The sequence below is a fragment of the Vidua macroura genome, chromosome 1 (assembly GCF_024509145.1).
Source record: "Vidua macroura isolate BioBank_ID:100142 chromosome 1, ASM2450914v1, whole genome shotgun sequence".
NCBI lineage: Eukaryota > Metazoa > Chordata > Aves > Passeriformes > Viduidae > Vidua > Vidua macroura.
Window position 1 is genome coordinate 112,555,526 of NC_071571.1, and position 16,299 is coordinate 112,571,824.

At 36.7% G+C, this 16,299-nt stretch overlaps 1 protein-coding gene across 3 annotated transcripts in view; it reads left to right on the forward strand.

The window, feature by feature from the left end:
* Window positions 1-16,299, forward strand: part of UBE2V2 (ubiquitin conjugating enzyme E2 V2) — a 30,328-nt gene extending 14,029 nt beyond the window's left edge. For 2 of the 3 annotated variants that reach the window (XM_053975745.1, XM_053975675.1), the window contains exons 2-4: window positions 6,132-6,277; window positions 9,677-9,802; window positions 15,438-16,299. In XM_053975745.1, the coding sequence (XP_053831720.1) occupies window positions 6,233-6,277; window positions 9,677-9,802; window positions 15,438-15,584 (318 nt within the window). In that variant the 5' untranslated portion in view covers window positions 6,132-6,232 and the 3' untranslated portion in view covers window positions 15,585-16,299. The remainder of the gene's footprint in view (window positions 1-6,131; window positions 6,278-9,676; window positions 9,803-15,437) is intronic. The other variant, XM_053975821.1, reaches the window with a different exon arrangement.

The following is a 16,299-nucleotide window of genomic DNA, read 5'->3' on the forward strand; positions in this document are numbered from 1 at the left end:
GAAATGTCAATTTACCTTGAATAAGAGTCATGTTGTCTTGGTTATTGGAAACAGTGATTTTACTATGTGTGTAGTAGCATACTTGATTTTAAAACAAGAGCAACAAGAGTAACAAAGTCCATTATTGAATTGCTGCATTCCACTACTAATGCCAGCGATGGAGTTGTATTGTAGACAACCCTGTCATGTCCAACTTGGTTGTTGTACTAACTAGGCAAGTTACTAGAAATATTTCAGGGTTTTGGACCCTGGTTACTGTGATCAACCTCAGATAACTGCAATATCATTAGGGTATACCTGGCAGTACTTCCTGATAGTAGATTCTTGATAGTAGGGCTTTTCTTGTGTGTATTTTCAGACTATTTACTAGGCTAAAGAGTATGTGATGTGAGCAGGGTAACTGACAAACAAGAATAGAGAGTACACATCAAGTTTACAAAAAACAAAAAAAAACCAAACAAACAAAAAAGCTTTTTTCAGAGGGATATCTTCTGCAGCCAGAACAGAATATGTTAGTATTTCATATGCCCTGAACCTCTTTCCTCTCTCTCTCTTCTTAATTTTTGTTTCTTTGTTTTGTTTTGTTTTTAATGTATTGGCATTTCAGAGCCTATTTAAGGCTTTGGTTGTTTTATGTTCTTTTTGTGGGTGTGTGGACTGTTGTTGTTAGTATAGCATTTCAGGTTTTTACTTCATTTTCTCCAGAGCAAGATTAATTGCTCAGAGACTGAAAGGAACAATTTGTTTTTTCTGTTTGTCTTTGTATTTTTTTTCTTCCTCTCCCTGCCCCAGGAGAAATTGTTCTATGGCTTGAAATTTGCAGGACTGACGTCCTTCCCCCCTTTCCCTGTCCTTAGGAAATGCTTACTTTGCTGCGAGCCTGAAGCTGATAAATGGGGTTTGAGAGGTTTTTCTCTTTGTTACCAAGCTGAACATACTTTCCAGTTTCTGTTTTGCTGGAAGTCAGTGGGCAAGAGCTAACTGAAAAATTCAAAATTGTTCATACTACAGATTCCCTGACATAGCTATCTCAATCAGGAAGAATAGCATCCCTGACAGTATCTGTGTTGATGTAGGATTTTTTGGTATAACTTTTTCTTTGGATTTGTTTGTAGAGTTGTCTTCTGGAGTGTTGGTAGTATGGGGTGTGCTGGTTTAACTATGATAAAATGGTCCTGGTACTGATGTAAGTTTCAGGAGTGATTGAAGTCAAGAACTGGGGGAGATTTTAAGAGAAACTGAATGTTGGTATGGATATTGTTATGGACACTTATTCTAAAAAACATAGTTTTGGGTCTAACAGAAAACTTGACACTTCAGGCTCTGAGCCAGTCTATTAAAAATTTGGATTATGGTTTGGTTTTGTAACCTGCTGGGACAAGAGCAGAGTGTAGGTTATCCCACTCTTGCCTGTTACACAGCAAATAATTGTTTGATTTGTGAGGAGCTTGGACTGCCAACTTTATTTGCCGGAGTGTGTCCATATGAATTGCTTAAAAATGTGATTTAATGTATCCAGTGAGGAGGTCTGTCAAATCTGACATAAGTGCACATAAGTGCAATTGTGTGTTCTGTCTTGATGCTGCTGATTAAATCACTGTATCACTGAGTGATCTGACATTACCAGCTGTGGAACTCTGTCTAGTAAGAACAGGTCCATACAGGCAGTTCTCATTTGTTACTCTAGTGAAAGTTGGTGCTACTAATGGACACTGAAGATTCCTTTTTATTTTCTTTTCTGATTTTTTTTTCCAGGTTATGCAGGTTCTGGATTAAAGCATAGCTATAAGTTTTTTCCTAACTTGTCCTTTGTGGTAGTGTGTTTTTTATTTCTATTAACTTGGTGATTTAGAATGTAATGTCTGAAGTAGCTCCATATAAATGAAAGTGGACCCTCATGCTTAAATTACAGGCTTTGTTTACTAAGTCTTCTTTCATTCTTTTCTAATTCCCGGGTATTAAATTCACCAGTAATTTCACAGATTTCTGTAGTCCAATTTAAGGATTCAATTTTTAAATTAAAAACTATTGGTATGTGTAAGAATGAGTGATGTTTTGTTAGTTTGTTTAAGTGAAATATATTTAGTTCAGCTGTTTGTGAGAATTTGGTAGAAGTTGTTTGGCAGTTCCTGTGACAGGTTTTGGGCAGGGGTGTCAGGAAGCTATTTGTCAGTAAAATCCACAGTGAGGTGGTCTTTGCAGATAAAGTGAAGAGAGGTTGGGTGAGGAATGTTGCTTTTGCTTTTTGTTTTTTTAATCTGAATGAAACCATCTACGTTTTCACATGCAGAGCCTTAGTCCATCGTTGCAAAGAGCTGTGCTGGATGCAGTGTTGTATTGAGCTGTAAATCACAGCCCGCTGAGGGGAATTTACCATGCCTATAGCTTTGCCAGCGTTAAAATCGACAGCTTTAATCCCCTTCACTTGGAAGTGTGAGGTTTTAGCTGAGGAGTGCCTGTTACAGAGAGTAAAACCAACCTGTCTTAAGCTGCTTAGTGATCTCATGAGCAAGTGGCATTGGGGAGAACACCTGAGGTCTGGTAGTCAGCTGAAGAATGGTGCTGGTTTCTGTCATTTCATACTGCTAATGAGCTGCACATGAGAAGAGAAAAATGTTTCATTGTCCAAATTCTGTAAATGAAGTAATGATTCTTACTCAGATTCAGTCCGCAATATTTCAAAGTTTTTAGCAAATATTTGATGAATTGCTTTGTCTGGATTGTAGATAAAACTGCAAGTTATATATGCACTATTAACATGCAGTTTAGAGTGTGCCTTCTGGAATACATTAAATAGTGAGAAGAAGAATATTTTTACTTTCTATTTATACTAGGAGCAAACTTAATTTCTGGAAAATCCAGATCATCCTTTTTGGGATTTCTAGACAGAAGTTCTTGTTGTTTTTTACTAGGAACACAGCACAATCCTTGTACGTGTGTTCCATTCTTCAAGCTAGGTATACTTGTTTTGTGTAAAGGTTATAGCATGATCAAAGCAAGCATGGAGAGTGCAATAGTGTGCACAAGGACAAAAGTGGATGCTCAAAACAGTATTTAATTACATTTAATTTTGCTAGAAGTTTATAAGTCTGTAATTATAAATAATAGTAAGGGGTTATTTTTTGTTAGGTTGTTTGTTTTTTTAAATCCACTGTGTTAATTTTTAAGTTATTCTGTGTCACCTGTCAGAAATGTAGCAATAATCGTTTTCTATGAAAACATTCAGTAATTACTTCAATAAAGTTTGAAGTATTGATGATAAAACATTAATCATACATGCCAGGGACATAGAAGCAGTTTAGTGGGTTTTGTGGGGGACAGTTTTATTGTTATTGACAGGGGTTTTTGTGCATGTGTCTTGAGGTTTTTTTGGGGTTATTGTGTATTTTTTTTTTAACACAAGGTATTTTTACTCTTATTTTTAACTTCAGAACAGTGTTTTGCTACTTAGTTCTAGCAGTGGTAAGAATGTTAGTGTGGGGAGCCTGGCTGTTGCTCTCAGATGTTTTGTCTCTTTTCGGAGCAGATCTAAATTATTTTCTGGAGATGTTCTGGAGGTTTCCCAAGTCCTTCACTGCTCCCTTGAGCAGTTATGGGAACCAGTGAACACAGATATATGATGGAAAAAATGTGATGAACACAGGTCAGTTCATCATAAGGAGTTGTTATTTTCTAGTAAGTGTCATCTCCTACAGTTTAATGTGTTGGGTACAATTTTATGATACAGTTGAGTGAGTGCAGTGGCTTATTGTCACAAAAAGCTCCTTTATCCTCACACCCATGGTTTTGCAAAGGAAGGCACTGAAAGCCACAGCAGTCAGCTCTGGCATTTGTTGTTCTTTTTTTCCTGAGTCAATTCACTTGATTAACTGGTTGGATTTGATTTTTGCCTGAAGGAGAAACAGCTTTTTTGCTAAATTAGTGTGACAATTTGGCTAATAGAGGAGCCTGGTTAGTGCAGGAGCAATAGAATTCTGAGAGAAGGCATGGAGCATCAGGACAGTGAACAGCTGGGTCATCTAGGCTGTGCTGAAAGGTGATAACACATAACAGAAATAAGCTTAAATCCTGTTTGGTACCATCTTTTATGTTCTTTTTAAAGAGCTAAACTGTGACTCAGAAGTTCTGCAGTCAGAGCAGGAGTTCTGAGAAAAGGTGAATTTAAGCTACTGCGGAAGCCTAAAGTAATGTGTGAATGCTAAAGTACGTGGTGTTTGTAGGTGGAGGTTGTTGTGGTTTTTTTATTTGACGCTGCACATACCAATCAGAATCTGTTCAGTCATGTGGTGCAAAGCAGTAGTTTATCATTCTGGTTTGGCAGACCCAGCTCCAGAACATGTGTGAATGTGGAGTAAAACTTTGTGGTTGAAGTGTGATTGTCAGTTCTCATCTCTAGTCGAAATTAGATACGTAAATGTACACACTTAATGTTTATCACAAATCAGAATGGGACCAGAGGATGGGAAAATGTGTTTCAATGAAAGTTTTTAAAAGGCTCTATGTCAAAAAATTGAGATGTGTTCTGCCTCTTTACTTTGCTGGTGCTTTTGGTATGTGTGCTGGCTGGGCTGGTTTGTTAAGCTGTGAGAAGACTGGACAAAATGTATAATTTTCTGCCCAGTTAGCAAGCTGAAGTAGCTCAGTAAGGGCTCAGATGAGTGGCAATACCAAGGCAGGACGGAAGGTAAGGCCATACATGAATGACTTCTATACTATACCCATAATGCTTTTCCCTGGGAATTTGGAGAACTTGGAGACAATAGTTTCTGTAATTTTTAGAAGCCTCTCCCTAGTCTGCGTTACTAAAAAAAAAAAGTTTTAAACGCTGTTTAAGAGAAGTTACAGTTCTGCAAGATAAGCTATTTGAAGAGTTGCTAGAAGGTACGTGTATCTATACTGGTCCATATATCTGCATCAATTATCTGGCTAAATAATAATATAGTATATTAAAACTCTTGCTTTCTTGCATAGAGACTGCTTGGAGCACAGACTAGGCTAATGTAAAACCTGAAATCACAGTGATACGCAAACCTGGATAACTGATATGCAAAATGGTTTTCTTTGACCTTCATCACTCAAACTTAATGATAACATCGTGTGTACCCAGGCTTAATTTTTAGTTTTATGGAGCGCATGGATTCTTACATTACAGGAAAGGATCTCTAGTGAAAATAATGGATAATACTATAGCTGTAAGAAGCTACAAGCAGGTATAGCTAAGTGGAAGCTTTATGGTATTATAATATTGTTGCTACATCATTGTGCATATTTTATTTGAAAATAAAAGCATTCCATGATTGCATGTACAAGTGTTAATTACCTTTCTTCCCTCAGTGCTGAAGTACCATTTTAGCTTTGATGCTGTAAAGCAATTGAGCATCCAGTTGTTTAATATCCATCAATATCTGCCTTTTTTCATGAATAATAATAAAAATCCTGTAATTATAGTTTGGTGACTATTAGTTGGTGCTTTCTAAAGGTGGTTAATCTTTGTATTCAGTTGTGAATATGTCTTCATCTCTCTTTAACAATTTAATCAATGCTTCTGTGCTTATTTTTTTTCTCCTCTGGCAAGTGGCACTATTAATCACTAGATTAAAAAAGACTTGATTTTCAATTTGCTTTTCGATATTAGTCTTCTGTTAGATTTTTTTAGAAACAAGTGAAATCAAGTGAAAATATTTCAGTCTTATAGTTGACATTTATTAGGATAATCTGTGTTAAATGTTATATTCTTTAATTATGTTTTGGAGTAAATTTGCCATATTGATTTAATGTGGATTCTGGTTGATTAGAACTTGACAGACAATCAATTGATTTTGAAATGTCCTGGATCTAAACAGTATTGTGCTTGGGAAAGAGAATCTGAACTAAGCCATCTTAAACTAAAGAGAGCCCTCCTATTTTCTGTTTTATGGCTTGTATCGGTATTACTTGGTAGTAATTAACTTCCAGTGAAGCAGTAAGTTGCTTCAAAGCAATTAGAGTGCTAAATAAATTAGTGCAGGCAATATTTGCTTGACTTGGAAAATACATTGAGCAGTTGCCAGTGTGTAACATATAAAAGCAACAAAGTTGTTACCTTTTCCTTAATATGGGCGGTATTAATTGCATTATTCCATTTTCTCTAGTTAAAGTACCTCGTAATTTTCGCTTATTGGAAGAACTTGAAGAAGGGCAGAAGGGAGTAGGTGATGGTACAGTAAGCTGGGGCCTTGAAGATGATGAAGATATGACACTCACCAGATGGACAGGAATGATTATTGGGCCACCAAGGGTAAGTGTGACAAAATAAAACATTTTTGTTAGGTTTTAGGCAATACAAAATGAAAAAAAAAAAAAAAAAGTTACTGTTCTACAGTGGAAAGGAATAGTTAAAATTCAATGTATGAAATTGTAGAAATAGTGTATAATTTCTCATTTTCTGGCATGTAAGTGCTTCAGGCTAGCCTCCCTTGTTTCTGCAGCTGCCTGTAAAAGCCAGTTGTGATTTGAGACATATTTTACTGAGTTACGAGTATATTCATTCTGTATTTCCTCTGTTACTGAACATATGTGTGCATTGATAGTCCAATAAACAGGTAACTGTCTTTCCCTGTTTTGTCATATGTGCCTGATAATTTCAATGTTGTAGTAAACTGGCAATGTATTTTCAACTTCCACAAGTTTTATCAAACAGTCTTTAAGTATAACAGTGTTAGAATTTCAGTTAAATCATACCTAAACACTAGCAGCTTCTAATTACCTGTAATCCTTCTGACCTTTGAAGTTCTGTAGAGTGTCATTTAGACTGATAGAACTAGCAAGAGAAGTAATCACCTCTTGTGTGTATCAGCCAAATCAGATATGAGTGGACTTTACGTGACTTACTGCCCACTTTCTTCTAAGTTACAATATGATGGAAAAGACCAGTGTGTAACTGAGACCTTTAAATGAGTATTATCTAAGTAGCCCTAAGTTAGCACGTCTTTCACTGCTAGAGTGAGAACTATCTTGTGTGTCTCTTGGGAGGGACATATTCCATAAGCAGGGCTTATGGAATGAGCTGTCCAAGACAGAGATCAGAGCTTTGCCTCCGTGAGAATAATGTCTTCCAAAGTAGCAGAGTTCCAGAGATAGATTCAGTGTAATTCCAGTTTCTTTTGGGAGTCCTTTGCCACTTGCAGTAGGCTGCTTTGAACACTGGAATGACCTTGCTGAGCTCCTAAGATTTGGGTGCAGCTGGGAGAGGGCAGATTTAAAATATAATCATAATTTCTTTATGCGTTGGATATTGGCTTCTGTGGAATCAGTGTTTAAGTCCATTTTGAAGAAAGTTTGTAGTCTAATGTATTGGGATAAAAACTTGAGAATTTTGACCTAGCTATCATAGGGTCTCCCTGGCACCCCAGAAACCCTCCAGAACTGCCTGTGACTGCTTTCTTGTTCAACCTAAGGTAGACTACTACAGATCTTTGAAAAGAGATTATGACGTGTATAATACTATACTTTTAATACTATTATGGAAGATCCCATGTGTTTTTAAAAAATAATAAAAGTACTCAACCCAGCTTGAGATACACTTTTAGTCCTGGTCAATTTGTAGTTCTGTGAGTTTGTTTCCTTTATGATAAAGAGTGCATGCAAATAATATATCTTATGCCATTTCAGGGGCATGCAGCCTTGCAGATAGAATGACCTGCAATATGTAGTGACTGTAGAAAGTGGAAGCCACCAGCTCCCAAACCAGTCACAGCACCTTGAGAAGAATTGCATATTTAGTTTCAGGGCCTGTAGAAGATGAGTGTTTTTTGGAATTGGCTGAGTTAAGTAGATGATACAGTTAGGCAAAACATGGAGAAAGTTGCTAATATTGTCCATGAAGTTCTTCTCATATGTGGCTTCTCTACAGTTGTGCAAAAAAAAAAAAAAATTGCTTATCAGTTTTTTTTATTGCTTTATTTGAAAGGTGACCCAACAGCAAGAGAGGAGGGTAAGATTTGTTTTGGATTAATGGAAACATTTTTCTGACTTCCAGAAAATGAGATTTTAGTTTTTTTGGGAAGCTGGCCAGGGATGCCTGGCTTGCAGTAAAACAATGACTTGATAAATTGAGCAAAATTGAGAAGCCATCTGGATAAGGGAATGAGAATGGGTGCTGTTCTTGGGATTTTCCAGAGTTGTGAGCAGAATTATATACATTTTGGCCTATTTTCACTGTAACTGACAGCATCCCTCTCTGGGGAAGTAACTTGTTCTGGCTGAATGAATAATGAGAATTTTAGTTACTGCATTTTCTTCCTGTGGTAGCAGCTATGTTACCTTTAGTAGGATAAGATGACTTTTAACTGGCCTTTAGCTTTTAATCATAGAATCAGAATGTTAAGGGTTGGAAGGGACCTTAAAGATCCTTAAGAATTTTTTCATCCTTAAGATGTCCCAACATCCTGTGCCATGGGCAGGGACACCACCCACTAGACCAGGTTGCTCAAGAGCTCATCTAATCTGGCCTTGAACACTGCCAGGGTTGAAGCATCCACAGCCTCCTTGGGCAACCTTGCCCACTGCCTAATTACACTCAGAGTAATGGGAAAGAATAATAGAAAACCTTTTGTTTTTCACTGTTTCTTTGTGACCCGCTTGCTGTTTGGTCTCTATGCCTGCTCAAAAATTATGGTGCACTGTTAGGGTGCTTCAGTAGTCTTGTTTTCACTCTGCATTGTAATTAACCACAGACTAGACAGTTGTTTGATATTTGGCTATGTGGTTGATACTTCTGCTTGGAGAGTGACAGCTGACTGATACAGAACAGGTTAAAGATGCTACTTCTGGAAGGCTGAGAGGCATGTTACTGCTTTTTTGTTCATGTTGGCTCTTTCTGTTGTGCCAGTGCAAGGGCAGGTGTAGAAACGGAATTCATCTTCCTTTTGGAGCACAGAGGCATGTGCATCAAGTGACCAGCAAAGCACTGATCCTTGGCATGGCCTCCTTGACAAGATAAAAAAAAATAGAACCATATCTAATTCTAATGTGGCTTTCTCAAAGTATGCTTGTATTTAGAATTATCTGTCAAGGTCACCTTGGTATGACATCTGCAAACTAGCAGTCACTTTACTGTCAAAGCTCATAAATCCTCCACTAAACCAAGTAATTCTCAGCTGCAGAAATTTCAGATATTTTCTGTAGTGCTAGCTACTTCTAGAATATGTTTCTTTTGCAGTTTCTATTTTTATTTTGTTCTTGGTTGTATCTTAACTGTTGGGTTATTGGCATCTCTGTCTTTCTCCATTTCCAATTTTTTTTTTCAGTGTTAGGTATTTCATTTTAGGGGAAGGTGGTAATTTTCCTAAAGCTAATTGATTTCTCTTGGTCCTGTACTGTGCCACTGTTGTTTTGAGGATGCAGTGGATAGAAAGGAGGAGAACAAATGTGAATTAAAACCAGATTTGTATTAAAACTTATGTATGGTGTAGTCAATAAGCAGTGTAATCTATGCATAATCATGAAGTAATCAATATAGCCAAAACAGTGGAAATCAGTCAGTAATCCAAGACCTTCAGTTGGTACACAGTATTAACAAATTTATATTTATTTCATATTTCATAATTGTTATTCCTCTTGCCTTTGCTCTGTTTTAAAAAAAATCTTAATATTTAGCTTTCAGTAAAATGCATTAGTCTGTCTTTTTGCTTTCTAGACAAACTATGAAAACAGAATATACAGTCTGAAAGTAGAGTGTGGACCTAAATACCCAGAAGCACCTCCTACAGTTAGATTTGTAACTAAAATTAATATGAATGGAATAAATAATTCCAATGGAATGGTAAGTTGAAATGGTAAGATCAACCATGTTGTTAATTTACACTAAAAATATATTTCTGTGAAAATCTGGTGAGGAATATGCATGTTGCATAGAGCTTTCTATTTAATTTTTATAATATAAATACAGATTTAAATTGAAATTTGGTGGCCTATTGCTTAAGATCTTTGTGGCTTTTTGTGGCCTACCAATGAGATGAGCGTTATTTATAATATTGAGACAGTTGTTTCCTTTAAATGAAGATGAAGGTTTTAGTTTTGAACAGGAAAACAATAAGTGTTTAAGCTGTGTGTAGGTATTTCCCTCATAATACTCTTACAAAAGGGGATTAGTTTCGTATTGTAGCAGGAATATTACAGATTCTCTCTGATGTTTCCACTTATTAAAAATGGAAGTTATTCCTGATGAGACTCACTCTGGATGTATTAACTCACCTATAATGAACTAGTGTATTTATACTCTTGTTTCCTTTATACTGGATTTATTCAAATCCAAGGTGATTCTGAACATCGGTCTTAAAGACCTTCTGATGTACCGGGTAATCACTTGCATTTTAAAGGTCAATTTGCAGTAAGTTGCTTTCACTGAAAAGGGTGGGATGAGTTCACAGACAAGCTGTGGCAGCAGCTCAGGCAAGCTTGTTACTCTGTTACTCGCCAGGTGCTTCAATGCTGTGAGCAAGTGAGGTGCCCCTTTGCTCAGAGAGGAGGTGTGAGCTGCCTTGCATTTGCAGTGGTGTGTGCATTTATCAGCAGGAAACACAACCACATTTGTGGGTACATTTGTCTTTATCAAATGCAGAGTAATTGGGTTAAGGTAATACCTAAAGGTGCCTTAACATCTTTGGATTTTAAATAATTTATAAGATTTAAAAGAGAGATGGACTTGCATTTCTGTAATTAATAGTACTGAACTGTGAAGCTCAAGTGTCTCAATGACTCTAGTAGGGGAAGAGGTTCTCAGGGGATCTTTTGAGCTGTTGTAGGTTGTAGAGTAGTATTCTTGTTGGTCATCCAAAGCTAGTGCACTAATGCTTCAGAAATAATCTAAAATTACTCTGAAAATACTTTTATGTAGCTAACAATCTTACTCTACCTGAAGATCCTGTTAAAATTGCTATCTGCAAATTGGCTCATGCCTTTAATCACTACTGTGGCTTGTTGTCTAAGCGTGTGTGTTTACTGAGAAGTTGTGAGAAGCAAAAGCTGCTTACAGTATGTTTGGAAGATGATTTTCATACCTCTTCCTAGTACATGTATTATTATGTTTCAGTGAAGAAGTATGCTCTCATGGCTTAATCTCTGCATACCTCAAGGTATAAGTGTTGGTTTTCAGAAGCAGGACCTTAGACTAGCAGAGCCTGAAGGCTCGTGTTTACTGAAGCCAGTAAGTTTGAGCTTCTGTCTGGAAAAGTCTACACTCACTCAGCTTGCTGAGGAACAGGGTGACTACTATGACAGGAAATTTGCCTGGTCATTTAAAAAACACTATTCAAATTGAGTCATTGCCACAGGAAAAATTGATTTTAATAAGTTAATAACCTTACATAAAACCATAATTATTTTTTTGCCCCAAAAGAAAAACTTGTGTGTCTTATGAAGGATTTGCTATACAAATGCATAACTTTCTTATAAAATGGATTTAAATAGGAATAAATAGTACTTTTATTAAAGGAATTTTCATACGTAATGAATTTAAAACACATTTATTATATAATTTTTAATGTGCCCATTGTCCCAGTGTCTTGCATTTTATCTTATTTTGTCTTTGTGGTCGTTAGAGGAACTGTGAAACAAACATTGGGGCAAGTTCAGCATCCTGGAGCAGTTAATACTGCAGCTTCCTGATAGTTCCTTCATGTTTCTTCCAAGCTGTTCTCCCACTTTCTGGTCATCTTTCATTTAATAGATCATAAGTGGTTTGAATTCTTTGAATTAATGGCAGGGTTTCATCTGCAGACTTCCTCTACTGTCTGTGCTTCTGCAGGCACCCTGGCTTTTGACATGTGGCCAGCTTTTGGTCACATTGCTTATAGATGTCAGGAAGAAGTTATGACTTGCTGAAAAGAGACCTAAGACAAACAGCAGCTGAAATTGTTTTACCTTAGCGCTTATACTCAAAACATTTGTAATGTTGTTAGGGTAGGCTTGTGTGCCAGTTAACATCTGTGGAAAAGTAGGACCCACACTGGGAGTTTTAGAGAGTGATAATTTCTATTGAGTTAGAGTGTGAGTGGTGGAGGGGAAAGACAGATAAGTGCAGTTACTAGGGATCTAAGAAAACTGTTCTCACACTGCCCTGTGGGCAATGGTTCTCCACATTCTTGACTTAAAAATCCCTTTACACTTTGCATGGAAAGGGCATGTGTGTAATGAATTTATCAATACTGACAGGTACAACTTTATGGACTTTTTGTTTGATTAATCTGTGAGAGAGGAGTTTGTAAGTAACTTTCCTGCCAGCAGCATATCTTCAGGAATCAGTTTGATAAATTTAGTGCAGGAAAGGAGAGAACTAGTTCAGGAGTATTTTATCGCAAAAGACTTAGGTGCTCTGAGACGCCCTGTAAAATTGTCTTTCTTTTCTTATCTGCAAGTTAAGAAAAAAGTTTGTGGTTTTTTTTCTTTTTAATTTACCTATGGAGCTGCTGTATTTGTATACAGAATTAGGTTACTAAGGTGAGAAAAACTAGTCCAAGTACTTGTGTAGATCTGTACAAAATGCTTTTATGTGCTAATGGCATCACTTTTGTAAAACTGTGTATTATTATTGGAGATAGATTATTATTATGGAGACTTATGTAACTCATATTGATAAAACACAGGTTGCATTTTAATGTACTGTTTGTTTTCCCATTTTCTTTTGAGGTTGTCTGATTTTTGCATCTGTGATAGTGCTCTTCAGCAGTCTATCTTGCAGGGTTTGTAGTCACTTCTGTTCATTAAGATACCATTTACAGCTAGAAATACTTGTTTCCTTTTAAATCACTTGGGACCCGCAGCTGTAAATCTGTAATCTGTTCAGTTACTGCTTTGATTATGTTTGCTGTAGACGTTTGCTACTTGTTGAAGTTACTTGGAACATTATAAACACTGAATACTTTGCATAATTGTGTGAAATAATTTATTTTATTTTCGACTATTTAGAAAAAAAAATTATTTTATATATTGCTTCTCTTGCTATTATTCAACGTTCCACAGTGATGTACTCCCCCAATAAAATAATCTAAATAAAATAGTCTTCAGATTGCAGTTTGCAGTTTTATTAGCTTTTATGTGACCTTGAAATGTCTCCCTCTGTGTTCCAGGGTGTGCATTTGAATATTACCTAATGCTTTTGTTTGATTTGAACACACTTTGTGTCACTCTCTTAAATGTCTTTAAATGTCTTATCATTGTTCTTCATGAAGTGAGTTTATTATGCACTAACTTGGAAATCAATTCTGCAAGACAGAAAACAGAACCTGAGCCAACATCTTTACTGCTGCAAGATGTTATGAAAGAAGTTGGTGACTTGCAGAAAAGAGACTTGAGATAAATAAGCAACAAAAATATCACGTTGCAGCAGTCTTTAGTCAGAAAGTATTCATAGAAATGTTAAAGCAGAGTTTGCAGTCTGTGAGTTTTTTTGTTGCAAATTCCAGCAACAAAGAAAAGCAGGAGAAGTTTACTCTTAAGTGATCAGCTCTCATGTTCCAGTCTTTGTAGAATTACATTATTTGAACAGCAGTGGTGACTGGCTGCTGTGTGCTGTAATTGAGGCGAACACCCAGACCTGAGGGAGCCGACAAAGGCATAATTGAGGAGAAGCAAGGAGAAGGAAGATGGTGTGAAAGCAGAATTTCCAGACTGAAGATAGATGTTCATTTCTGTAGTCCCAGAGCAACTTCCTTTCCAGCCTTTTGCCTCCTATCTAGCATGTTAACCCAAATCCCCCTTTAGAAAAGTAGTAATAGTACAGGAATTACAGTGAGGATTTCACCAGTGCTAACTTTTGCAACCTTTTTCTCTATTGGCTCATACACTCACGTATTTTAAACTGGCATGATGTTACTGCATAACTGAGTTTTTCTTTTGATCGGGTTTTTCTTTTTTCTCAAATGTTTCCAATAATTATTAGGTCATCTGACTGCCATTTGTGCTGTAGCTTGATATACACTGTGGTTGGCAACTCTGCTGATTTTAAGGGATTCCCAACTCTGAGCAGAACATTGTGTGAAAAGAAATGCTTATAAGTGCTGAGCTGTAAATAAGGTCAAGGATCCTGCTCAGGGACTTCTTTCCAAAGTGGTGTTTTAAACTGGGTGGATTCTGTCAGTTCAGTTCAAAAAATATTTCCCTGTACATGGTTTACCTGAGCTAATAGGCAGTAGTACTGTTAAAGGAACAAGAGAAGGAACCAAAGTTTCTTGAGATAGTATTGCTGCCCAAGCCAGTGTGTTGTTAAACCTTGGCCTCAGTTTCCTCCTACACAAAGGTTTAGTCTCATCTGGTGTTCTGAAAATAGCTTCACTTCAAATAATCTAGAAATAAAACATCTGTGTTAACATTCTTATTTCTGATTCCAGGTTTTTTTTTCTTTCAGCTTGCCCCAATTAAGATGGAATAAGAAACTTCTTGATGTTTTATGCTGCCTAAATCATAAAACAGTGGTTTCCAGCACTCTTGTAGCCATGTGGGCTGCAACTCTACCAAAGGAATCTAGTAGCATGCAATAGCCCTATTCCTGCCCCAGGGTATGCTTTGCAGTTGCAAAGCTGTGGGCCTCTCTGTGCTCTTAAGTTCCTCCATGCAAGGGCTGGGACTTAACCTGCTGCCAAAACAATTCCCAGGATGACTTTCAATTGCTGACTTTCCTATGGAAACCTCCCCGTTATAATATAATTGTGTAAATTGTCCCACAGGTTTTATAAACGCATAGGAGAAGTCCCATGTCCTTTCCTTTCAGTTCATATTCCACTTGGTAAGTGATGTACAGTAATCTTCACAGCTCCGTAAGATGACTTTACTGTGAGAAGGATGCAAAAAACTAAGAAATGTCCAAGCATTACAAATCAGTTATTTCAGTATTTCAAGACATTTCTTAGTACATGTAGTGCCTCTAGATGTATCAGAAGCACCGTGTAATATCTGTATGAAAGAAATCACTAACAATATTTGTAGCAAAGAAATAATAAGGGAAATGTTCCTTTAGAAAGGTATTCTATGGACTCTTGCGTGGCAGGTTCTTTTAAAGAACTGAGGAACACCCAGGTGCATATATTAGCATAGTGAAGGTGATTACTTGTTTCTTCTTTGGGGGTAGTTTGAAAAAAACTATACATTTTGCAAGGTAGCAGCTCCAGTTTTGCAGTGAACAGTTTGCTGATGTCCTCCTCCTGTCCTCCTTTCCTTCACACTAATGAAAGTAGCAGCACAGATGGAAGGGTCCACCTGCATGGATTTTATTGCAGAATCTGTATCTGTGTGTAAGTACATGACTATTTTCCTTAAAATATTTTAGGAACACAGGGGCTTTATTCCACAGAGAAGGTGTCAGGGAATGCTTAGACCATTTCTTAGAGCAACTGTTGATAACAGTTATTTATGTAGATATTTTGTGTTCAATCATAAATTAGATTTCTCTCTTCTTTTTCCAGGTGGATGCACGGAGCATACCAGTGTTAGCAAAATGGCAAAATTCATATAGCATTAAAGTTGTACTTCAAGAGCTAAGACGTCTAATGATGTCCAAAGAAAATATGAAGCTTCCACAACCTCCAGAGGGACAAACTTACAATAATTAATTTTAGCTGATTCTCAAACTTCTGTCTTAAAACAAAACCTTCTACTCATGTAATGTCTTGATTAAATCTCACAATGCAAACACCCACACATTAAAGAATTTCAGCTGGTATACATGACCTGGACATTTGTAAGAATATATATAATATATGTATGCCCAATATGTTTTCAGGCACTATGGGAGAAAAAGGCAGCACAATTATTTTTTTTCTCTTACTGAGGCACTGTCATTTAAGCATAAGCCTGAAATAGCCTATAATTGGAATTCAGGTTTTACAAGATGAAAGCATGACAGAAAGTGTCAGATTGCTGTGGAATAATATATGTTACTGAAAATAATTTCTGGAGAAGGCAAAATATAAATGGCATGCTTTATCCATCTTGCTTAGTAAAAGAGCTGCAGTTAAATTTGTTTAAGGTAGCAGGTACAGTGAATACCGTTGCTCATCTTGTTTAATTTTGCAAGGGTGTGGGTGCCGACTACTAGTAGTGTCACAAAGTATGTTCAGGATTGTTTTGATACCTGTATTTATAAAATGGGGGGATTAATTTCTGTTAAGCAGCTCCTGTGTTACATGTATTGGACATGGCAAATATTTGTTTACAGTCTTTGTTCTAATAAACCATGCATTTAAGTTTTAGTGAAACAAAGGAAATGTATGGATATGTGATTGAGATTAAAGTTAGTCTTAAAATGTAAATAAAATGTGGAAAGTG